Source organism: Ranitomeya imitator, chromosome 1, assembly GCF_032444005.1.
Source record: "Ranitomeya imitator isolate aRanImi1 chromosome 1, aRanImi1.pri, whole genome shotgun sequence".
Lineage (NCBI taxonomy): Eukaryota > Metazoa > Chordata > Amphibia > Anura > Dendrobatidae > Ranitomeya > Ranitomeya imitator.
The window spans coordinates 280991014-281017040 of NC_091282.1; the positions used below are offsets into that span (position 1 = coordinate 280991014).

At 48.1% G+C, this 26027-nt stretch overlaps 1 protein-coding gene across 2 annotated transcripts in view; it reads left to right on the forward strand.

Annotated features, from left to right (window-relative positions):
- Positions 1-26027, forward strand: part of LOC138669066 (E1A-binding protein p400-like) — a 242603-nt gene that overhangs the window by 102353 nt on the left and 114223 nt on the right. For both annotated transcript variants that reach the window (XM_069756070.1, XM_069756071.1), the window contains 6 exons: positions 2506-2680; positions 4208-4344; positions 14362-14548; positions 20624-20790; positions 21058-21218; positions 24820-24984. In XM_069756070.1, coding sequence (XP_069612171.1) covers positions 2506-2680; positions 4208-4344; positions 14362-14548; positions 20624-20790; positions 21058-21218; positions 24820-24984 — 992 coding nt within the window. The remainder of the gene's footprint in view (positions 1-2505; positions 2681-4207; positions 4345-14361; positions 14549-20623; positions 20791-21057; positions 21219-24819; positions 24985-26027) is intronic.

Genomic DNA, 26027 nt, shown 5'->3' on the forward strand with positions numbered 1-26027 from the left:
ACAATGCCACGGCTGTGGCATATGTGAATCACCAAGGGGGGGACCCGCAGTACCCAGGCGATGCGAGAAGTGTTACATATCCTTCACTGGGCAGAGGACACAGGGTCGGTTCTTTCGGCGGTTCACATTCCAGGTATGGACAACTGGGAAGCAGACTTCCTCAGCCGACAAGGAATAGACTTGGGAGAGTGGTCTCTCCATCCCGAAATTTTTCGCCAGATTTGCCATCGCTGGGGGACTCCGGATGTGGACCTAATGGCATCCCACTTCAATGCCAAGGTCTCCAACTTCATGGCCAGAACACACGATCCGCGGTCGCTCGGAGCAGACTCTCTGGTTCAGGACTGGACCCAGTTCCAGCTTCTGTACATTTTTCCACCTCTCTCGCTGATATCCAGGGTGGTGAGGAAGATCAAGCAAGAGGGAGTTCCAACCATCCTAATCGCACCGGACTGGCCCAGACGTACATGGTACGCCGACATCGCACAACTTACAGTAGACGCCCCCGGCGTCTCCCTGACCGCCCCGATCTTTTATCACAAGGCCCGTTCTACCACCAGAACTCAGGGGCTCTCAATTTGACGGTGAGGCCCTTGAGACCTAGGTTCTAACCCAGGCAGGGCTCTCTCCGGACGTCATTGGAACCATGATCAGAGCACGGATGCCAGCCTCTGCCAAGGTCTATTACCATACCTGGAAAGCTTTCTTTACCTGGTGCGAATCTCATGGCCAGACTCCACTCCCTTATTCCTTACCCAAAGTACTTGGTTTTCTCCAATCGGGTCTGGAGGCCAGGCTGTCCCTGGGCTCGCTTAAGAGCCAGGTGTCAGCTCTCTCGGTGCTTTTTCAAAGGCGCATTGCTACCAAGCCGCAAGTAAGGACTTTTCTTCAGAAGGTTTCCCGATTGGTTCCCCCCTACAGATGACCACTAGAAACGTGGGACCTCAACCTGGTCCTGACATCATTGCAGGAACCACCCTTCAAACCCCTTAAGGAGGTCCCGCTCTGCCTTATATCCTAGAAGGTGGTTTTCCTGGTGGCAATCACCTCGCTACGCAGGGTGTCTGAACTGACAGCATTCTCCTGCAGACGGCCTTTCCTGGTTTTTCACCAGGACAAGGTAGTTCTCCGTACGGTCCCATCCTTCCTTCCAAAGGTTGTGTCCCACTTCCACCTCAATGAGGAAATTTCACTGCCATCCTTTTGTCCGGTCCCGGTTCATAGAGTGGAGAAGGCTTTGCATACACTTGACCTTGTCAGGGCATTGCGTATATATGTGCCTAGGACTGCGTCCTTCTGGAGGTCTGATTCTCTTCCTTCTTCTGGAAGGCGGCCACAAGCGTCTGCCAGTTTCCAAAGCTACCCTTGCCAGGTGGATCAAATCCACCATACAAGACGCCTACTGCCTTAAGAATTCTCCTCTTCCAGCCGGTATTACGGCACACTCTTCACGGGCGGTAGGGGCCTCCTGGGCCATGCTGCACCAGGCTTCGGCACAACAAGTGTGTAAGGCAGCCACTTGGACTAGCCTACACACGTTCATACCCAGTCCTCAGCGGACGCGAGCCTGGGTAGATGTGTTCTGCAGGCGGCGGTGCCCCAAGTGTAGCGGCCTGTCTGCACAATATTCGTCCATTGCTTCCCACCCAGGGACTGCTTTGGGACGTCCCATGGTTCTGTGTCCCCCAATGAGGCGACAGAGTAAAGGAGATTTTTGTGTACTCGCCGTAAAATCTCTTTCTCTTCGCCTCTAATTGGGGGACACAGCTCCCACCCTGTTGCCCTTCCGGGCCGTTGTTACTGTCGAGTTCTCAAATTGTTTGCTTGAGCTCGTACATAGATGCCTTCTTATAGGCATAGTTATGTTATTCATGTCACGTTCCTCCTACTGCTTTTGCACAAAACTGGAGAAGGCTGACGCCGTCCAGGGGTGTATACTGCAGAGGAGGAGCCACGGTTAATCTTTTTCAGATTATGCATAGTGTCGTCTCCTAGTGGACAGCATAACACCCATGGTCCTGTGTCCCCCAATTAGAGTCTAAGAGAAAGAGATTTTATGGTGAGTACACAAAAATCTCTTTGTGTACATGGTTATCGGGAAATAGCAATCTTTCCAGGATTTGCATCATGGGAGCTACGTGGACTGTAGAAATTTATAGTCTGGAGATGTATGTTGACTTTCTTGTGAAAGTTTTCCAGGCATCGTCTGTGACCTGTGCAGAGGTCATTGTGTAGGGAGTGGGAGGAAGTGAGCTGTGTCCATCACCTATATTAAATGGTGTGATATATTGGTGATATCTGTCACTGTAATTTGCCTGTGATAGCAATGAGATGACATCTGAGCAGTGATCTCTGCAGAACAGGAATTTGTTGCCTGTGATGAGGAAAAATTTAAACTATTAATTAAAAAAAATCATTGGAAAAAAAAACTATAGAAGAAAATACATTGTTGATTGATTTTTAACTTTTTACTTAAAATAATGATTGTGTTTTTTCTTTCCACAGTCAGAACCGACTACTTTTAAGGGACACCCCTCTACAAAATTCATGGAGAGATCACTGGACCATGGTGCATTTTTTAATTCCTGGCATATCAAAAGCGTATCTAGATTTCCCTTTAAAAACTAGTGGAGAAGAAAGCCAGGAAAAGTGCCACAAGCTTTTCATCATGTTGCACAGGGTTGGTGGTTTTTCATTTTCTGTTATTAAGGCTTCTATTGTTTACATTAATTAATGTATGGGCAACATTTTTTTGCTGAGTGTCTTTTGGTGCTGCTGCAAAGAAGGGGTGTTTGAAGGGGGGATGGGTGGAAAAAGCTGACATAAGCCTGCATGAAGGGGAGAGTAAGCTGTGGTAATAAAGCTTTTGTTATTAATGCTTCATTACCAAAGTGGGCTCTTGGTCTTAGATTTTCCTTGGGAATTTTATTGTGACTAATAATATGGAGACATTGGGGCCTAAAACACCTTAATAAAATTCTGAAAGCAAATCTGTCAGTAGGATCAACCCTCCTAAGCCATCTATATGGACATGTAGGTCATAGGAAGCTGAATAAAATGATACCTTGATAGCTGCAATCCAATGTCTTATTCTAGAGAAACCCCTGAAAAATTAATTCTGGTTTAAAATAATAACTCATAATATCTTTCAACTTTTTCTTTTTCACATCATTACTGGCCAGCTATGCCATTATTGGTGGAACATGGGTGGGACAAGTCATGGCTGTGCCCATCTGTCAAATTTATGTAAAGTTATGCCATTTGAATGGCGTAATTCACTCCAGATGTACTCCATTCCCTGTCTGCTGGAGGCGCACAGCTCTTATAAGATGCTCCTAACCCATGAATTAGGCACATCTTACTCCAGTGACCCCATTCATTAAGATTGGCATCCACAACGCCAGTCTTAAAGGGAGACTGTCACCCCGAATTTCGCGGGTGAGGTAAGCCCACCGGCATCAGGGGCTTATTTACAGCATTCTGTAATGCTGTAGATAAGCCCCCGATGTTACCTGAAAGAGGAGAAAAAGACGTTATATTATACTCACCCAGGGGCGGTCCCGCTGCTGGTCAGGTCAAACGGGCATCTCTGGTCCGCTGCGGCGCCTCCCATCTTCATTACAAGACGTCCTCTTCTAATCTTCAGCCACGGCTCCGGGCCTCTGACCTTTCCGGCGCCTGCGCACTGCAGTACTATCCTCTGCCCTCAACAGGGCAGAGCAAAGTACGCCTGCGCCGGAGCCGTGGCTGAAGATCAGAAGAGGACGTCTTGGAATGAAGATGGGAGGCGCCGCAGCGGACCGGAGACACCCATCCGACCTGACCAGCAGCGGGACCGCCCCTGGGTATAATATAACGTCTTTTTCTCCTCTTTCTCCTCTTTCTCCTCTTTCAGGTAACATCGGGGGCTTATCTACAGCATTACAGAATGCTGTAAATAAGCCTCTGATGCCGGTGGGCTTACCTCACCCGCGATTTTCGGGGTGACCGGTTCCCTTTAATCAGAGCCATTGTGCAAATCGGCCAATGGAATTAGCAAATGTGGTTCTTAAACCCCCAGCCTGATAATATAGAGTATAACACAAGGCATGTATGAAGATGGCATGGCAAGGGAATGTATTCCTATTATAGCTTCCATGAACACGTTATTTTGCTGTTACAGTTGAAAATGAAGTATGATGCTTTTTATCTTTGTGCTGTTTTGCAGACTGTTCGACCTTTTATTTTGCGAAGATCAAAAAAAGATGTTGAGAAGCAACTGACAAAAAAATATGAACATGTTCTGAAGTGTCGTCTGTCCAATCGCCAGAGAGCATTATATGAGGATGTCATTCTGCAGCCAGGGTAGCGGAGGTTTTTATTTCTTTGATTGTTTTCACCCTTTACATGGTTACGTTATGTTGACAAAAGACACAGTTTCATCGAGTACAAGCTTTCTTGAGTAACTCTATATTATCGCTAGATTACTAATAACTCTCAAGCATCCATCCTTTTTAATTGCTGTTATAGTGTCTTCCATTACTGCCTCTTCTCAGTCTGACTGCTCGAACTGTAAAGAACACTTTCCTGTTTAGCTGTCAGAAACACCTTTCCTAGACGTGTAATAAATGTCACTTGGTCCTTTGTAAGGTCCTTCAAGTAAAATCTCGTGTCATTCCTTTGTATTGATGTCACATGTGTTTAAACATACACATTAGATTGCTTCTGAGCTGTTCTTACTTTTCTAACTGGAGCACCCCCAAGGGCTAGGGGTTACTCGGAGCCGGGCCCTTCTTCTGTTCTTAGTGGGGATGTCACGGTGGCTGACCCGGTCCGTGGCCCTCGGGAGGTCCCTTGATAAAATGGGGGAAAGGTCTTTAAAGGGATAATGTTCATAACGCCACCTGTGGTATTCGGTCAGGGTGACCGACGCTGCTTAGGGGTCCGCTGGGGTGATGTTATGGCAGCTAGATAGTATACCTTCCCACAGGTGAAGTGTATCTCCAGGGCTTCCCAGTGTAGATGGTGGATGATGTAAGGTGCAGTGAATAGCGAGGACACAAGGTTGCAGTCTCTTTACCTTTACTGAAGGCTTCAGCATCCACAGTCCAGAGCACCAGATCACGGGACAGGCAGAGTCCGGCCGGTCTGAAGGCAAATCCAGAGTCCCCTTATCCAGGTGGAATTCAATAGCCTTCCTCTAGCGCCTGAGTGCTGTAGTTCGTCCCTGCTGAGCAACTCGGTGAGGTCCTCACAACTATTGTAGGTGTTAAGTCTCTTTCTCTCTGTCCCCCTGATGGATAGGACAAACCCGTATGACTGGTGGCCTGAGGCTTTTTATAGGGACCCTAGAGACACCCCAGCCCACACAAGTTGCCACCGTGCCTCCTGGGTATATGGTCGGGCAGTCAACGTGGAATCAACTGTCCTGCCAGTCTCTCAAGTAAAGCATAGAGATCCTTACTCCCTCTGTGTTCTGGCTACCGGTACTGCGCTTCAGAAGGAGGCAGCCTGCTTCTAGCTGGTCTCCCTTTGATATTCCTCTCCTGTTGCTATGACTTCGTTTCTCACTCACTGCAACACAATTCCTTTCAATGTCTCTTTCTTGGGATGCTGCCGAATGGGATGCAGGCGCAGCTCCGTGTACCCTCGCCTCCCGCAGGCCGCAGTCTGGAGCTGGCTGGAACCCACTCCAACCAGCCTCTGCCAAACTCGGTCGGGGCTGACTGTCTAACTTCCTAACCAACCCACCAGTTTTACCCAAGTGTGAGGAGTGCCCTAGTAGATAGAAGCATGGCTCCCCCTGGCGGGCTGGAGTGTGAAGTGTGTTTTGTGGTTGTGATACCTGAACAGAAGATCTCCTTCATTGCCCTCAGACGTAACATCACTCCCCCTGGTGGAAGAATAACATTACTGCAACGACCAGGACTCTGGGGCGCTGCATAACCTCTTATTAAAAGAGAGACCTTCCATCCCTCTGATTCTTTCATTGCTTGCCTTTGAACTGATTTCAGCTTTCCACTATTTTTTTTTTTTTTAAATATGGAGTCCAAACTGGATGCCATATTCTAGATGTGGAGTTACAAGAGATTTATATAGGGGTAATGTTACATTGTGTAAATGGATTTTCTCTCTTTTTTTTATAAACCTTAAAATCAGAGATATTAAAGGGGTTGTCCAGTCTTATGCTACAAGTCTGCAGCCACTTTATTGACTCTCATTGCACGCACTGCTCACTGTAAGGATTCTCCAGTGCTATCGTTGAGAGCGGTTGGCCATGTGAACGTATATGTACGATTTGCAAACTTTCGGTCACATTTCGACTAGACTGTATCTGGCCTTGCTCAATACTTTTGGCTTGAGCGAGGCTACGTCCATCTAGTCGGCATGTGACTGCTTGTATTCTAGCGCCGATACTGGAGTGTTTTCACAGCGGACAGTGTGAATAATGAGAGAATTCACAAGTCTGCAGTCACATAGAGTGACTGCAGACTTGTAACTTAAGATCAGACAACCCCTTTAACTTGAAAAGAGGACTTTCTTTATCGCCTCTCATTGGGGGACACAGGAACCATGTGTGTATGCTGCTGCCACTAGGAGGCTGACACTATGCAAATAAAAAAGTTAGCTCCTCCTCTGCAGTGTACACCCCACCGACTGGCATTATACTCTTCAGTTTAGCTTAGTGTCAGTAGGAGGTGGACACGGGTCTTTCATTAGACCCTTATCCACCTCAATGTGCGTCGTTTCCTTTACAGGTTTCCCGGAGGGATACAGGGTGAGCAGTCACACCTGTAGTCCCACAAAACGGACTATGAGTACGGCGTGTACTGCCACCCCGTATCCTCATAGATCCCTCTCCAGGACCAAGATCCTAGCACAGAAGCGTGCTCAGAAGTCCGGTCCTGGTTCCGTCCCCCACCCACTCGCCCACCAGAGCCTGTCGGTCGGCGGAGACGAGGACGTCCATTAGCCCCTGGACGTCTCACCCCCTTTTAAGGTTAGTACCGGCGTGGGATGTTTTTAGGTGAGTATTCTCTCCCTTCCCATCCCAGATCTTTGTTAGGGGGGTTCTTATTAGAGGCTCCCTGTCGTTTTCTTACCCGGTCATTGACTGTATCTTCCAGTGACGGCCGGTATTCTTTCTCCTCCCTTTCTGACAGGGGCCTTCTGTCTCAGCGCGGGGCCCCTTTTAGGCCACCGCGCTCTTATCCCCTGTGGCCGGATCCCTAGACCGGCGGGGACACATCCTCAGCGCAGCAGCCCTGCAGGCGGTCGCGCCGCTTCTCGCTGCGGCGCATTGTTCTGACGCCGCAGAGGGTTGTTATCTGCGGCCCCTTCTGCGGCGCAGCTTTGCAGGCGCTCGTGCCGCTTTCCCCTGCGGCGCATCGCTCTGGCGCCGCAGGAGGGTGTTTTCTGCGGCGCCCTTCAGCGGCGCAGCCTAGCAGGCCGCGGCGCCTGCGGCTCAGCCTTCCTCTCGCCGCATCGTTCCGGTGCGCTATTTCGGCGCCGCGGCTTCTTTTCTCGGCCGCCGGTGCCTAATTTAGGCCCCGGCTTCGGCCGGGGCCTACTTCCGGTTTGTCGGCCTCTCCATTTCCGCCCCTGCAGGACATTCTGCGCCCTGCCCACCGGCGCCTCTGCGTCTGGCTCCACCCCCTTCCTCGTGGATCTCTCGGCCGGTGTGCACCGCTTCTCTCAGCAGCAGCAGCAGCCCTCGCAGTGCCTCACACAGCGCGCCACGCTCCTTCACTCGCATCTTCTGTGGCTCAGCATCGCAGAATCAGCACCTCAGGGAAGTCCTCCGCCGAGGACAAGTGGGACATCTTCCAGGACCGGGTCCGTGAGTAGCTGCACTGCAGACTGACACCCTTCTCTGCCCCACTGTCCCCTAACCCACTGGCATCTTCAGGGATCTCTCAAAATGTCTTCTAAAGGGGGCCGCTCTCGTCCCCCTACTTCTTCATCTTCTGCCTTAGTCACGTACTTTGCATGTTCGTCCTGTAACAGCAAACTTCCCTCAGGTCAGTCCTCCCCGCTGTGTCAGTCCTGCAGCAACCCAATTGTTCCCACCGCCCAGGATCCTCCGGAGTGATCCCCCCATCCCAGGCTGGGCCGCCTCTCTGTCCCAATCGGTGGCCGATTTAACACGGGTATCTCAAACCCTGGTGTCCACGCTGGATCGGTTACCCCTGCAGACCCCTGCCGTGGCCAGCGGGTCGCAGGAACCGCCGCCCGAGACCTCCTTGCTAAGCTACAAAAGGTCCAGACAGGAACGTCGGTCTGAGTCCTCTTCGCGTTCCATCTCGCCGCACGGCCCTCCCCCGCGGTTGGTGTCCCACCGATCCTCCTCCCCTGAGTCAGGCGAGGCATTATCTGATGCGCCCTCAGAGGATATTTCGGAGCTGGATCCTAACCAGATCGCCACCATGAGTGAGACGGTCCAGAACCTCATTCGGGCTATAAACCAAACCTGTGGCATTCAGGATCCCGCTACGGAACCCGCAGATCAGGCGGTTTCGTTTAGACGGGCCAAACCACCTTCAAAATTTTTCGCTCCTCATCCTGAATTCGAGGAAATCCTGGCCAGAGAGAGAGAGAATCCAACCAGACGTTTTCAGAGGGGAAAACGCCTGGGGGTGTTATATCCGTTTTCACCAGAACTTACCGCCAATTGGACGGTCTCTCCCTCGGTGGATCCCCCTGTTTCCAGGCTGTCCACCAACACGGTGCTTCCACTGTCCGGCGGAGCGTCTCTGAAGGATTCTAACGACAGAGTTATAGAATCCTTCGCGAAATCTGCCTTTGAAGCGGCTTCAGCAGCGCTATGCCCAGCCTTTGCTTCCACCTGGGCTTCAAAATCCATCTCAAAATGGGCCAAGGATCTACGGCGAGGTATCCTTGACGGGGCACCTCCCGCGCAATTGGCGGAACTTGCCAACCAGATTTCCCACGCTGGTGAATACCTGGTTTCCGCCTCCCTGGATGTCGCGTCGTGTGCGGCTCAGGCTTCCAGCAATGCAGTTGCCATCCGCCGGACCGTTTGGCTCAAGGCCTGGCAGGCGGACTTGTCCTCCAAAAAGTCCCTCACTAGTCTGCCCTTCCAGGGCTCTCGTCTCTTTGGTTCCCAGCTGGACCAAATCATTAAGGACGCCACCGGGGGTACAAGTTCTCTTCTCCCCCAGGCTAAACCTCGTCGCCCTCCTCCTAGACGGCAGTTTCGCTCCTTTCGGCCTTTTCGGCGCTTCGCTGCGTCGAACTCCTTTTCCCAGCAGCAACAGAGGCCACAGGCACGTCAAGAGAGGAAGGCGGTGTCCTTCAGGCCCACTCCGTCCTGGCGTCCTCGCTTTTCCCAGGGTAGATCGTCCAGGCCCAGGACTGGAAGATCCACCTCCGCATGACTCTTGGCAAGACTCCAGCCCAACTCCCAAGTTGGGGGGCCGTCTTCTCCGTTTCAGGGACGTCTGGATTTCCGCAGTAGAGGATGCATGGGTCAGGGAAGTTGTATCCTCGGGATACAAAATAGAGTTCGCCTCCCGACCCAGGGATCGTTTCTTCCAATCCCGTCCTCCAAAAGATCCCGCTCTGGTTCCGGGCTTCTTCGCAGCCATCGCTTCTCTGCTCAAATCCGGGGTAATCGTTCCCGTCCCAGAAAAGGAACGGTACACAGGCTTCTACTCGAACCTCTTTGTGGTACCGAAAAAAGACGGCAAGGTTCGTCCCATTCTGGACCTCAAATTGCTGAACAGGAGGGTTCACCTGAGACACTTCAGGATGGAATCCCTTCGTTCAGTAATTGCTTCCATGGAGGCTCAGGAATTTCTATGCTCTATAGATATCCAGGACGCCTACCTACATGTTCCGATATTTCCCGGACATCACCGTTTCCTGCGCTTCGCAGTGCAACAAGATCATTTTCAGTTCGTCGCCCTGCCGTTCGGCCTCGCAACCGCGCCAAGGGTGTTCACGAAAATCATGGCGGCGCTGATGGCCATCTTAAGAGTCAGAGGCTTGGTTCTGTTTCCATACCTCGACGACATCCTCATCAAGGCTCCGTCCTTTGCTCAGGCCCACGAAAGCCTGTCCATTGTTCTCGACACGTTATCCCGTTTCGGGTGGCTGGTCAACCGGAAAAAGTCCTGCCTTATTCCTTCTCAGCGCATCATCTTTCTGGGCATGCTTTTCGACACTCATCAGTCCAGAGTCTTCCTTCCCAAGGACAAGAGATCCACCCTTTGTCGGGACATACGCTTGCTCCAGGGTCCTCGGCCTCCCTCCCTCCGATCGGCCATGAAGGTTCTGGGGAGGATGGTAGCTACCTTGGAAGCGATTCCCTTCGCACAATTCCATTCTCGACCCCTTCAGCAAGCCATTCTGTCTCAGTGGGACAGGTCGGTCTTCTCCCTGGATCGGCCGATCAGACTCTCCTTTCGGGTCAAGCGGTCTCTCAACTGGTGGCTGACGTCACCTCTCATCTCCCAGGGCAGGTCCTTCCTTCCGGTTCACTGGCAGGTGGTGACAACGGACGCCAGCCTGATCGGCTGGGGTGCGGTTTTTCGCCACCTGACGGTTCAGGGCCGTTGGTCGCCGCAGGAGTCTTCTCTGCCGATCAACGTCCTCGAAATTCGGGCCATCTTTCTGTCCCTCCGCCATTGGGAAAGGATCCTCAGGGGCCTTCCAGTCCGGGTCCAGACGGACAACGCCACGGCTGTGGCATATGTCAACCATCAGGGGGGGACTCGGAGCTCCTTGGCCCTTGCCGAGGTATCCAAGATCCTCCTTTGGGCAGAGGCAATGGTTCAGGTGATATCCGCGGTGCATATCCCCGGCGTGGAAAACTGGGCCGCCGACTTCCTCAGCCGCGAGGGTCTCGCGGCAGGGGAATGGTCCTTGCATCCGGAGGTCTTCCATCAGATTTGTCTTCGATGGGGAACTCCGGATGTGGATCTCACGGCGTCTCGAATCAACAGGAAGGTTCCGCAGTTCGTCTCCAGGTCCCGCGATCCTCTCGCAGTGGGCGTCGATGCTCTGGCCATTCCTTGGTCACAGTTCGAGCTGCCCTACCTGTTCCCACCCCTTCCATTACTTCCCAAACTTTTGAAGAAGATCAAAGCGGAAGGGGTGCCGGTCATTCTGATCGCCCCGGATTGGCCCAGGAGAGCTTGGTTCGCGGAGCTCGTCAACCTTCTCGCGGACGCTCCCTGGCGCCTTCCAGACAGGCCCGATCTGCTGTCCCAGGGTCCGATCTGCCACCCGAATTCTCGGTCGCTCAGTTTAACGGCGTGGCTGTTGAGACCGCGGTTCTAAGAGCGTCCGGCCTTTTGGACCGGGTGATTCACACCATGATTCAGGCTCGGAAGCCTTCTTCTTCCAGGATCTACTACCGCACCTGGAAGGCCTACTTCCGTTGGTGCGAGTCCAACCGCGTTCCGCCTATGGTTTTTTCCCTGCCTTCTCTTTTGGCCTTCCTTCAGGCAGGGCTGGATTCGGGCCTGGCTCTTAGTTCCCTGAAGGGTCAGGTCTCGGCGCTTTCCATCCTCTTTCAGAAGACCTTGGCCTCTCGGCCACAGGTTAAGACCTTCTTTCAGGGGGTAGCCCACGCCGTCCCGCCGTACAGGGCCCCTGTGGAGGCATGGGACCTAAACCTGGTACTGGACGTTTTAAAGGTTTCTCCCTTTGAACCTCTTAGGGAGATTCCTCTATCAGTTTTATCTTGGAAGGTGGCTTTTCTTGTGGCCATCACGTCCATTCGCCGCGTTTCCGAGCTGGCGGCACTGTCTTGCCGCCCTCCGTTTTTGGTCATTCACCAGGACAAGGTGGTCTTCCGACCCCCACCTTCTTTTCTTCCTAAGGTGGTTTCCACCTTCCACCTCAACGAGGACATCGTTCTACCTTCCTTTTGTCCAGCTCCGACTCATCCTCTGGAGCGATCGTTGAACAAGCTAGACCTCGTCAGGGCAGTGAGGATTTATCTGGATAGAACATCCTCTTTCCGGAAGACGGATTCCTTTTTCGTCATTCCTGATGGCACGCGCAGAGGCCAGCCGGCTTCTAAAGCGACTATTGCTCGATGGATCAGAATGGCAATTTTGGAGGCTTACCGGGTCAAGAACAGAGTGCCCCCTCCTGGGATTAAGGCTCACTCTACCCGGGCAGTCGGCGCCTCCTGGGCGGTGCACCACAGGGCTTCCGCCCTACAGCTTTGCAAAGCGGCAACTTGGTCTTCCATCCACACGTTCGCCAAATTTTACAAGGTCCATACCTATGCATCGGCGGACGCCAGCCTAGGCAGAAGGATCCTGCAGGCGGCAGTGGTGAGTCCTCTGACCTGATGGAAGTCTGTTTTTCCCGCCCTTGGGACTGCTTTGGGACGTCCCATGGTTCCTGTGTCCCCCAATGAGAGGTGATAAAGAAAACAGGATTTTTGGTTGCTTACCGTAAAATCTGTTTCTTGAAGCCTCCATTGGGGGACACAGCTCCCTCCCAATGTTTTCTGTTGTTATCTGTTCTATGTCTGTTCTCGAGTTACAGTTCTCAAGTTTGTGTTTATGGTTTTTCAACCTTGTTTCATTATCTCCTACTGCTTTCTCACTAACTGAAGAGTATAATGCCAGTCGGTGGGGTGTACACTGCAGAGGAGGAGCTAACTTTTTTATTTGCATAGTGTCAGCCTCCTAGTGGCAGCAGCATACACCCATGGTTCCTGTGTCCCCCAATGGAGGCTTCAAGAAACAGATTTTACGGTAAGCAACCAAAAATCCTGTTTTTGGGTTCTTACTGGTTACATGAATGTGATTTTACAGTAAGTACCAAAAATCCTATTTTCTTGGATACCTCAATGGGGGACACAGGAAACCATGGGATGTAAAGGGATAATAAGGCAGGTCCCTCAGGCCATAACCCGGCTGATTGCAGCTTGCAGAACCCTTTTACCCAGAAGGTATGAAGTCTGTGAAAGTTTGAGAACATGGGGATGGATGAGCAAGTCACAGCATTATGGAGCTGCAGAACAGAAGCCTAATGGCAAACGGTCCCATAGACCGCCATCGCCCAGGTGGAGTGAGCCATATGCTTCAGTGGAGCTCTGTCCTTTGCCCGATATGATTTCAGAATTGCCGAATGTATCCAACGATCGATGTAAGCCCTATATGTCGAGTGATCTCAAGGTGATCCTCAAGGAAGGACAGTCAGAGAGTCCAAACATCTGAAAGGTTTAACAATCTCATCATTGAAGAGAATCTGTCAGCAGGTGTTTTTATAATCTGATAGCAGTGTAATATAGGACAAGAAAGCCTGATTCCAGGGATGTATCAATTACTGGGCTGCTTGGTGTAATTTTCATAGAATACCTGTTTTGAGATGTAGCAGAGCTAAGAACTGTTTATAGCCAAACCCACACCCCTGACAGGTAGTTTACTGTGTACACTGTGGATTGTGAGCCACTGTGTGGCCGGTTACACAGGTTAGCTGGTCTTCTGCTTGTGAGCTGTAGTCCAGGCAATGTTAAGGTACCGTCACACTCAGCAACTTTCCAACGATCACGACCAGCGATACGACCTGGCCGTGATCGTTGTAAAGTCCTTGTGTGGTCGCTGGAGAGCTGTCAGACAGACAGCTCTCCAGCGACCAACGATGCCGAAGTCCCTGGGTAACCAGGGTAAATATCGGGTTACTAAGCGCAAGGCTGCGCTTAGTAACCCGATGTTTACCCTGGTTACCATTGTAAATGTAAAAAAAAAAAACACTACATACTTGCATTCCGGTGTCTGTCACGTCCCTCGCCTTCAGCTTCCCGCACTGACTGTGAGCGCCGGCCGGCCGTAAAGCAGAGCACAGCGGTGACGTCACCGCTGTGCTTTATAGCCGGCGCTCACAGTCAGTGCGGGAAGCTGAAGGCGAGGGACGTGACAGACACCGGAATGTATGTATGTAGTGTTTTTTTTTTTTACATTTGCAATGGTAATCAGGGTAAGCATCGGGTTACTAAGCGCGGCCCTGCGCTTAGTAATCCGATATTTACCCTGGTTACCAGTGAACACATCGCTGGGTCGGCGTCACACACGCCGATCCAGCGATGTCCACGGGTGATCCAGCGACAAAATAAAGTTCTGGCCTTCTAGCCCCGACCAGTGACATCACAGCAGGATCCTGATCGCTGCTGCGTGTCAAACACAACGATATCGCTATCCAGGACGCTGCAACGTCACGGATCGCTAGCGATATCGTTGTAATGTTGTTCAGTGTGAAGGTATCTTTAATCTCTTGCTGATAAAATGCTGATTGCATTGCAACTACAGCCCATAGCCTAATATGTGAGACATCTCTGGAATTCAGATAGGATTGTGCTCCACTCTCTGACCACCTACAATTCTCTCTTTTGGACAGAACGCAGGATTCTCTGAAGGGAGGACATTTTGTCAGTGTTCTTCACGTCTTGATGCAGTTGCAGAGGATCTGTAACCATCCAGATTTGGTAGATCCCCGGTCCGGACAGTCCTCTTTTGCATTTGAACCTCTAAGATACGAGACTTCATCACTTGTAATACAAGCATTAGAGTATGATCCCTGGAAGGTGAGAACCATTTTTCCCTTTACATGCTAATAAAATGTAGCAGTGCAGCTTTCCAAAACCCCTCGGCAAAATGAGCTTTGAAAACTGATTGGATTTTATAACCAGCTGTTCCTTAACAATCACGGGATTGGAGGGAAAAACTGTGCTGTTGTGTACGGCATTGACAGGTATAAATAAATATAACTATTATTATTAATAATTTGAATAAATTATGTACGGTAAAGGGGTTGTCCACTACTTGCCAAACCCCTTCTTGATCAAAATGTATGGCCCCATAAAATAATAAAACCTATACTCCGCTCCTATGCCGGCGCCGTCCCCGCGGTGTCAGCACACGCTCTCCCCAGGGCTCTTGTGCGGCGTTGTGACACCGACAATCAGCGTCACTGTCCCCACCTTTGGACAAATCGAACATGAAGAGGAAGTCCGGGCTGCAGCTGATCCCTGGCTTCTTCCTGCGCAATTTGACAGGAGGTTGGACAGTGACGCCAGCGCTGATTGGGCGCCGGCGTCGCATGTCAAAAGAACAGCACGTGAGCCCCGGGAGACCAAGTGCCGACACTGCGGGAACGGCGCCGGCCTGGGAAGGGAGTAGAAGCTTTATTATTTTATCAAGGCCAAGCATGAGGTATGAGAGTTGTCCAAGTAGTGGACAACTTCTTTAAAGTGGTCCGATCAACAGATAAGTGAACTAAAGCAAAGATGCTATAAAATACCTTAGGCCGGAAAATACAGCCCTCAACATTTTTGGAGTTATAAAAATTACAGGATTGATAGAAAAGTTAATGATATGCAAGTGATGAAAAATGGAAACACAATTTTGAAAGCATATTGATTAATTAAGTAAAGTATGAGTGCCAGGTGCAGAAATGCACGCACCTACACATGTTCACATGCTATCAATGAGGTTATTGTCTTCATTTACAATTGTTGACCAGTGATTTTCCAGATATGCTTTATGGGACACACACGTCTGGAGACGCTGCAGGACATAGTAGCACATTTAGGTCATGCAACCTGCCCACAGTAGAACAAATAACATGCAATCTGGCATTGTGATGTTGAGAAAAAGCTCCTTGGACACTTTGAGGAAATGTCTGTACCACTGGTTCCACATTGATTGAAATTGTACATCACATACTTAGCCTAATGCATCAAAAGATGTGTACACAAACCAGCAGAAGGCGTCTGCACGACTTTGGGCTATGAGTCCGATGTCCAGCTTCAAATGTTTCATTGACCTCATGCCACCGTTCTCAAAGGCGATCATATTGCAGAGCAAGATGGCAATGGAGATGGGAATGGATGTCTATGCTCTTCAACCATGAGTCTCACTTTAGTAGCTGAAGATTGCTTTTGAGACTATGTGGGCAACGTCATGAAGAGGTATTTATTAGGCAATGTTACACTAGTTTTTCTACGATTATGCTGTGTAGCTCTATACTGTACAGTAGCTGGACTCTTCTCATCTTTATTACAGGTCTATTATTAGCTCACCCTCTCACGGTGGTACTGTTATTTCTCCAAAGTGTCCCAGGAGCTGTTTTTCAAAATGACACCACCAGGCTGCTAGTTGCTTGTGCTACTATGAGCAGCCTGCATGGCTGAACCAAGCCACCATGACCTGCAGTGTTTTCATCGTACACATCTGGGACATCATTGGTCGCCAATCACAAAGGAAGCTGCCAGCAGTGGATCTTGATGAATTGCATGCCCAAGTGCATTCATGGTGGCAGAGCATTCCTCAGACAATTAATAACCTCACTGATAGCGTGTCAAAGCATGTAAATGCAGTTGTTAGTGCGTATGGAGCTCATAATCAATACTGAGTAAATCGAGATGTTCCCGTTTTGCTAATTTGTATTTCATAATGTGTATAACTATCCCGTGATTTCTGTCTGATTTTTCTTTGTTAGTGTTGCACTTTCACTTTTGAAGGATGTGTACATATATATTTGTGTGTGTATATATATACATATATATATATATATATATATATATATATATATATATGTGTGTGTGTATATATATGTGACATGGTCACATAAAATATATACCGGTATATATAATGGTAATGTGATAGAGGGGAGATATGTGTCTCTGCGCTTACAGTGTCAGTGATGTGAATCCAGAGCATTTTTTCTCCAGCACACTACGTGTTGTGAGGGTTAAGTTGCATAAAGGTTTTATGTGGACCTTCATACGGCGGGTGGGAGAAGGTCCACTTTATCTCCCCTGGGAGACCTGCCAGGACCTGCATGAGGTCATGATCGTGTGATCAGTCACATGATGGGGATGTTACAGACTTTTTTTTATTTATTTTTATGGGTTGTTAAGAAGGGGGGACACACAGGAAGCCATTCTGGCAGTGTATTTTATTTTATGCCATTCATTGTGCTGGATAGATTATGCATTCATTTTATTGTATGTAGATGCTAAGTTTGCACTGGTGCAAATATCTCAGTATCACATAATTTAAACAGAAAAGTGCAGTATGTTAGGGCTTAATAGAGATTTACAATGTGCTGCCATAATAGTTGTAAATGTTACAATAATGGCTCAGCTACTAGTGGAGCCACTAACTCCCACCAATTACTGGTGATCGGGGTTCACTTGCAGTGTCTTTAAAAAAAGTCATACCTTTGTAGGATCACCTTTTGCTTCAATTACTGCTGCAAGTCTTTTGGGTTATGTCTCTACCAGCGTTGCTCATCTAGAGGTTGAAATTTTTGCCCTTTCTTCTTTGCACACTATCTCTAGCTCGGTAAGATTGGATAGAAAGCATCTGTGGACAGCAATTTTCAAGTCTTTCCCCAGATTCTTAGTAGACTTTAGGTCTGGACTGTGACTGGTCCATTCGTACGCATGAATATGCTTTGATGTAAACCAGGGGTGTGGAACCTCCGGCCCGTGGGCAGGTCCCCGGAGTCTGCAATGTCCAGGCGGCAGCCGCATCCTGCCGGCCCTTTAGCTCCAAGTACACGGCATGCAGCGTTCATCACAGAACGCTTCCTGCCCTGCACATGAAAGATGTCGTCGGGGTGGGCAGGGTTAGTGATGGGGTGGGCTGGGTTAACGCCGAATGTTCTCCATCCCGTCCTCCTGTTCCGGAAGAGGAGCTGCTGCAGCCTGCCAGAGAGTCCAGAGTGATCTCTGTGCTGGCAGCTCTGTGTCTGCAGGTGATCTGTGTCCCTCAGCTATGTGCCCACTGTGATCTCTATGCCCCCTCTCGCTATGTGCCCCAATATGATCTCTTTGCTCCCCCAACTATAAGCCCCCTGTGATCTCTGTGCCTCCCAACTATGTGCCCCATGTCATCTCTGTGCCCCTTTTGTGATCCCTGTGACCCCAGCTATGTGCCCCATGTGATTTCTGTGCCCCCATTAATCCCTGTTCCCCCTGTGATCTCTCTGCCCCCCGCAGCTATATGCCCCCTGTGATCTCTGTGCCCCCCAGCTATGTGCCCGCGTGATCTTTCCCCCCTGTAATCTCTCTGCCCCTCCAGCTATATGCCTCCTGTGATCTTTGCCCCCCCAGCTATATTCCCCTCTGTGATCTCTGTTCCCCCTGTGATTTCTGTGCCCTCCAGCTGTATGCCCCCTGTGATCTCTGTGCACCCCAGCTATGTACCCCCTGTGATTTCTGTGCCCTCCTGCTATATACCCCCCTATGATCTCTGTGCCTCCCAGCTATGTGCCCCATGTCATCTCTGTGCCACTTTTGTGATCCCTGTGCCCCCTGTGATCGCTGTGCCCCCTGCTATGTGCCCCAATGTGATCTCTTTGCTCCCCCAACTATAAGCCCCCTGTGATCTCTGTGCCCCCATATCTCTGTGCCAATCCTGTGATCCCTGTACCCCCAGCTATGTGTACCCTGTGATTTCTGTGCCCCCCCCAGTGATCTGTTCCCCCTGTGATCTCTCTGCCTCCGTAGTTATATGCCCCCTGTGATTTGTGCCCTCCAGCTATATGTCCCCTGTGATCTCTGTGCCCCCCCAGCTATGTGCCCCCTGTGATCTCTCTGCCCCTCCAGCTATATACCCCCTGTGATCTGTGCCCCCAGCTATGTGCACCCTGTGATTTCTGTGCCCCCCAGTGATCTGTTCCCCCTGTGATCTCTCTGCCTCCGTAGTTATATGCCCCCTGTGATTTGTGCCCTCCAGCTATATGTCCCCTGTGATCTCTGTGCCCCCCCAGCTATGTGCCCCCTGTGATCTCTCTGCCCCTCCAGCTATATGCCCCTTGTGATCTGTGCCCCCAGCTATGTACTCTCCCTGTGATCTCTGTTCCCCCTGTGATTTCTGTGCCCTCCAGCCATATGCCCCCCTGTGATCTCTGTGCTCCCCAGCTATGTGCATCCCTGTGATCTCTGTGGCTCCCAACTTTGTGCTCCCTGTGATCCCTGTGCCCCCCTGCTATGTAACCCCTTGTGATATTTGTGCCCCCTGAGATCTCTGTCCCCTCCAGCTATGTGCCCCCCAGATATGTGCCCTCCTTTGATTTTTGTGCCCCTGTGTGAATTCTGTGCCCTTCTGTGACCTTCGTGCCACCCCTGGAAAAGCAGCTGTCAGAAGCAGCGTAATCAGCATCACCTGACGTCACAGCTGCACCAAAGAGCAGCAGCTCCAGCCGTCACATTAAGGGTGAGTTACCATAATAAATTGTTTGACTAAATATAGCGGGGTAATTTTCAAGGTGATCATTTTTATGTGACCCCCGGATGATGGTAGAAATTTCCAAGTGGCCTTCGGCTGGAAAAAGGTTCCCCACCCCTGATTTAAACCATTCCTCTGTAGCTCTGGCAGTATATTTAGGGTTGTTGTCTTCCTAGTAGGTGAACATTCACCCAGTCTCAGTTTTTTTTTTCCATCATCAATTCTTCACCATCACTTTTTTTCACCATCAGGCTTTCATCCAGGATTGCCTTGCATTTAGTTAGCTCCATCGATTTTCCCATCAACTCTGACTAGCTTCTTTCGCTGCTAAAGAAAACCATCCATGTTTTCATGATGATTTGCAGTGTTAGTTTTTCCATACATAGCGTTTTTGCAAGTTTTCACTTTGGTCCTATCTGACAAGAGCTCCTTCTTCCACATGCTAGGTGTGTATCCTACATGGCATGTGGAAGAAGGTGCTCTGGTCAGATGAGACCAAGGTAGAACCTTTTGGGTTAAATTCAAAACAAAATGTGTGGCGGAAAACTTAACACTGCACATCACCCTGAAAGCACCATCCCCACCGTCAAACATGGTGGTGGCCGTATCATGCTTTTCTTCAGCAGTACCTTGAAAGCTGGTTAGAGTTGATGGGAGAATGGATGGAGATAAGTAAATACAGGGTAATCCTGGATGAAAGCCTGTCAGAGGCTTCAAAGGACTTGAGACTGGGGCATAAGTTCACCTTCCAGCAAGACAGCAACCCTAAATATACTGCCTGATCAACAATGTAACATTTTAGATTAATGTATATTCATATGTGTGAATGTCTCAGTCACAGTGCCGACCTAAATCTCATTGAGAATCTGTGACAAGACTTGGAAATTGCTGTTCACAGACTTCCTGCAAAGTATTGACTCAGAGGTGCTGAATACAAAAGCACCTCACAATTTTCAGATTTTTATTTTTTAAATATTTAGGAAACCATGTATCATTTGCTTTAAACTTCAAAAATAGTTGCTACTTTGTGTTAGTATATCGCATAAAATTGCAGTAAAATATATTTGTTTGTGGTTGCAATGTGTAAAACTTCACGGGGCATGAATACTTTTTCAAGGCACTGTAGAACAGTTGTATAGGACCTGGTGGTAGTTGGCATTTTTGTGGCCGTTGGCATATTACAGTAGGTTCTGCAGGGCTAGGGTAAGAGATGGAGTCCGAGAGTCTGTGTCATTGTTATCTTTATTTCCTTTACACCACCACGTCCATTTTTGTTATCATATTTTCGGTTGTGGATCCACCAAAATGTTCAACTTGTTATGGTGTGTTCCTCCCTACAAGAATACTTCTGTCTGCTGTCTTTGTATGCAAGCTTCCTCTGTTACAGTGAAAGTGACTGTCTTCACCCCCCTATTAAACAGCAGGCAGATCCTTCTCTGTTTGACCTTCGGGGACTCGAAAATAAAATGACCCATTATGAAGCCCAGATGCTGCCTGTCCTAAAGGTGACTAGAAGACTAATGGAGGACATTTACAACTCTCCTGACACTCCACCGCCACCCAACCAAGTGAAAATAAAACCTAACAGGTATATAGCATAGCCTTCATTTTTGATACTCTAGTTGAAGCATGATCATTCAGCTTTTTGCTGGTCATTTTTTGATGGAAAACACTGTATTGGAAAGAAAGTAAAACCCAGCACATTGTATAAAATAAAGCTTATAATGTTCTAAGAAAGGTAAAAATGGTGCGAGATACTGAGAATTATGCATTTGACTTCGCTAAGCAGCACTAAATGGGAAATGAGGTACGTTATTTTGTGACGTTTGTATCATTTTAGTATTGCACCTCACAGGTTGTTTCAACCAGTTCTCTATGGTCAGAAGCCGGAAGGGAGAACTGTGGCTTTCTCCAATACACCAGCCTCTCGTCTAGTTACCACTACTACTGCCACAGTGACCCAGCAGGGCCAGGCGCGAGGGCGATCCCCAATCACAACCGCCTCTACTAATCAAGGTATGAAAAGTCAGGGCTTATAATGGAAACCATCCCTGTGTATACTAATGCTTTCGTCATTGTTTTACATCAGTATTTGTAAACCAAGACCAGGTGTGGATCCAAGAAATGCCCAAACTATCACTTTATACTTTCTTCTCTGTAGGCTCTACTCCTGGTTCTGAGTTACAAGTCCTGATCAAAACTGCTGTAAAATGGTATTGGATAAACGTGACCTTAAATGTGCTATTTCTTTGTTTTTCATGCATTTGTATTCTGCCCTTGCTCCAGCTCTTCCCGCTCCTTGACATAATATTACGTCGCGGAGCAGAGTCTTTTTCAGAACATCATTGAATTGGGCTAGCTTCAATCGCTGTCAATTTTTGACAGCAGCATTTAAGTGGCTTGATCCATGTGGGGTATTCATTCTTGTGCCCATTGCACCATCCTAAGGTGATTCGCTTGCAGGGTGCCTTTTCCCATGGCCATCGTCTTGGTTCTCATATGAATAGACAATCGTAAATGTTCCTGTATTCAGCAATACTCAAGTATTGAAGTCTATAGTACAATCAATCAAATTATGGCACATAAAATAAAGTAAAACAAAAAATGGTTTGGAATATATTAAAAAGTAAGGATATAAATATTCGAATCACCCCCATTTCCCCATCCAAGCTAAAGAAACGTAAAACAAAAAAGAAAGTATATTTATTAATGTTTAATCTGTAAAAGTCCAGTCTATCAAAGTATAAGGTTATTTAACTCATAAGGTAATCACCATAAAGATTAAAAAGGCCAAAATTGAAGTTTTTCAGTTCCAGGACCTCCGATCAAAAATATAATACAAAGCTATCATAATATCAAATGTACCCCAAAATAGTACCAATGAAAACTATAGCTCAGCATGCAAGACCAAAAGCTATTGATGGACAAATAAAAAAGATATGGGCCTTGGAAAATGGTGACACCAAACTATATATTTTTTTTAAAATCATACTGAACTGGAGAATTATGTTGTCTAGTCACTCAAAACTATAACTGTAGAACACAAACCCTCATAAAACAGAAAAATATGTCTCTTGGAAGCAGAGGAGGAAAAAATTAAAACTCAAAAATGGTCGGGTCCTTAAAGTGAACCTTTCAGCAGGATTTTGCTAAGTAAACTACAGATATTAACAAGTACTGGTAAACTGACTGAACAGAGAACTAGTCTGAACTGGTGCATAACCAAAAACAATTTACATAGCAAATAGATGAATGGCTGCACTCAATTGTACTAAAGCATCTGAATGTGTGATACATGAAATGCATAATGGCCTGTGAAATCTATGAAAAAACACATGAGATGCTTAGCACAATATTTGGCCAAAACCACAGACATTGTCATGTTGCCGCTGTTACACTTATTAAAATGATACCTGGGGTGAAGAAATCCGTCTTGTGGTTCTATAATTAGTGTTAAGGTACCGTCACACTAAGCGACGCTGCAGCGATACCGACAACGATGTCGATCGCTGCAGCGTCGCTGTTTGGTCGCTGGAGAGCTGTCACACAGACAGCTCTCCAGCGACCAACGATCCCGAAGTCCCCGGGTAACCAGGGTAAACATCGGGTTACTAAGCGCAGGGCCGCGCTTAGTAACCCGATGTTTACCCTGGTTACCGTTGTAAAACAAACACTACATACTTACATTCCCGGTGTCTGGTCATGTCCCTCGCCTTCAGCTTCCCGCACTGACTGAGCGCCGGCCGTAAAATACAGCGGCGACGTCACCGCTGTGCTGTGCTTTACGGCTGGCCGGCGCTCACCAGTCAGTGCGGGAAGCTGATGGCGAGGGACCTGACCAGACACCGGGAAGGTAAGTATGTAGTGTTTGTTTTACAACGGTAACCAGGGTAAACATCACATGCCGATTCAGCGATGTCAGCGGGAGATCCAGCGACAAAATAAAGTGCTGGACTTTCCCCAGCGACCAACGATCTCCCAGCAGGGGCCTGATCGTTGGTCGCTTTCACACGTTTCGTTAACGATATCGTTGCTACGTCACAAAAAGCAACGATATCGTTAACGATATCGTTATGTGTGACGGTACCTTTAATGAGATTCTTGGGCTCCGGGGCAGGACTGTAGGTAGAGTCTTATCTTCCTGCTCTGGGCCAGAGAAACCAAGGAAAGACCTTCCCATAGCCACATGTGTTGTCAATGTCCACATTACCAGTTCAGTCCTGTAACAAAATGCATTGAAATGACTGCCAATCGGTAATGGGTTACATAGTTACTTAGGTTGAAAAAAGATCTATCAAGTTCAACCTTTCTCCAGCAATTGAATATTTTGTCACTAATTTGCGGTAACCATAATCCACAATGTTCTGTGTATTGAAGAAATCATCCAGCCCTTTTTTAAAAAAAAGCTGTTATAGTGTCTGCCATTACTACCTCTTGTGGTAGGGCATTCCACAGTCTGACTGCTCGAACTGTAAAGAACCCTTTCCTATTTAGCTGCCAGAATCGCATTTCATTCACCCATAATGAGTGCCCTCTAGACCTCAGTATGGTCTTTGGAAGGAATAAGTCATGTGCCAGTGTTTTGTACTGGCCACACGTATATTTATAGATTTAAATGAGATCTCCTCATATGAGAGGCCTTCCATTCCTTGTAATAATCCAGTTGCCCACCTTTGAACTGACTCTAACTTCTGAATATCCTTTTTAAAATGTGGAGACCAAAACTGGATCCCATATTCTAAATGTGGCCTCACAAGTGATTTATAAGGAGGTAACAATACATTAGGATCGTGGGATTTTATCTCTTTTTATAAACCCTAAAATCTTGTTTGCTTTTGCGGCTGCTGCTTGACATTGAGTACTACTGCTCAGCTTTCTTGTAGCCAGAATACCCAAGTCCTTCTCCTGTTCCGTAGTCCTGAGTATACTCCCGTTTAATCTATGTGCAGCAATACGATTACTCCATCCTAGGTGCATTACTCTACATTTATCTACATTAAATCCCATTTGCCAAGTGTTTGCCAATTTGTGGTACTTTTGTGCCACTGGTCGGTGCATATGAATGGACATTTAGTGTGTTAGTGTCACCGGGAAAAGTTACACGGTCTCTAAAACATTCAACCATTTGTAAGATGTGCACTTTTCACATATTTTTCTTTGTTTCTTTCTCCTATAAAGGAATTAAGTGATGAGCGAATATACTCGTTACTTGAGATTTCCCGAGCACTCTCGGGTGTCCTCTGAGTATTTTTTTTAGTGCTCAGAAATTTAGTTTTCTTCGCCACAGCTGGAAGATTTACAGCTACTATCCAGGCTGAGTACATGTGGGGATTCTCTAGCAACCAGGCAACCCCCACATGTACTTAGCCTGGCTAATAACTGTAAATCATTCAGCTGAGGTGATGAAAACTAAATCTCCGAGCACTAAAAAATACTCGGAGGTCACCCGAGCGTGCTTGGAAAATCTCAAGTAACGAGTATATTCGCTCATCACTAATAATTAATAAAAGCTAATGAGATCATTCCATGGCTTTGCATAGGTGAAATATTTAAATATGTTCAATTGAATGACTAGTACCAATGAAAATGGTGACCGTCTTGTGTTTTCTTTCTTCAGGCGGTGAAGTGGTAAAAATCGCTCAGCTCGCTACTTCTGGTGCAGCTCAAGGCAGGATAGCTCAGCCCAAAACTCCAGTAACCCTACAATTCCAAGGAAACACATTTACACTGTCCCAGAGCCAACTGCGCCAGTTAACAGCTGGACAACCACTGCAATTACAAGGTATTGTAGTGTAGAGACCTCGACCATCAGATCAATTTTACATTGTTTGAAAAGTTACAATCCATCCTACACAGCTAAGTGGAGACTAAGATCTATCACTTGTGACAAGGCCACTGGTAAAGTACTGTAGAGGAGGAGATATGTATCACTGAGGATATTGGCTTCAGTGATAGTGTGCTGGAGCATTTCCTCCAAGTTCATAAGTGCTGAGAGGGGTTATTCGGCCATGTTCAGGGCTAGGTTTTTTGTGAACAGCTGAAGGGTGGGTGGGAGGCTGTTCACTATATCTTCACCCCAGGGTGGGGTCTAGAAGGTAAATATTCAGCCTTCTTCTTTATCATTCAGTGTTCGGTGTGCCTGGAGACGAGAGCTCCAGAATTGTGTTTATGATAAACAGAGCTGCACCTTGTTGTTGTTCCTGAGCAGGCGGATCTCCGCAGCCACATAGACTGTGCTATATGTAATTTTCTGTTTTCCCGTTATGCCAGAAAGGCAGTATTTATTTTTTTGAACTTTGCACTGGTTTATGACGTACCTTTTTAATAAACCAGTAGAAGATACAAACGATAAATGTTCATGTGTCTAAATCTTTGAGCAGACGAGTGAGCCAATCTACTATTTAATGTGAGTAAAGCCCCCCATACACATTAGACTAAAGTTGGCTGAACCCGCTGATATTGATGTTTTTGGCCAGCTGTCTAATCTGTATGGAGGCCCTGTAAAGCTGATAGTTGGGGGAGATTAGGATCTAGCATGTCTGATTTTGGACTGCTAGTCGGTTTGGTCTATCTGATATAAGCGGTCAATAGACTTGTCTTGCAGCGGCTCCCTTAAACAGAACAAAGCTTGTTCTCCTGTGCATGGGAGAGCTGGCCGAGATTGCTGCTGACTGATCGTTTGGCCAAAGCATTGTTCAGCAGACAGCAATCTCGTGTGTATGGGGTGCTTCACATCACAGGTGCTTGCTAGGTAAGACATTATGAGTCTCATTTCATAACCTAAAAGGGAAAATTAACAGATAAAAGAAAGATTTCCACTACTGA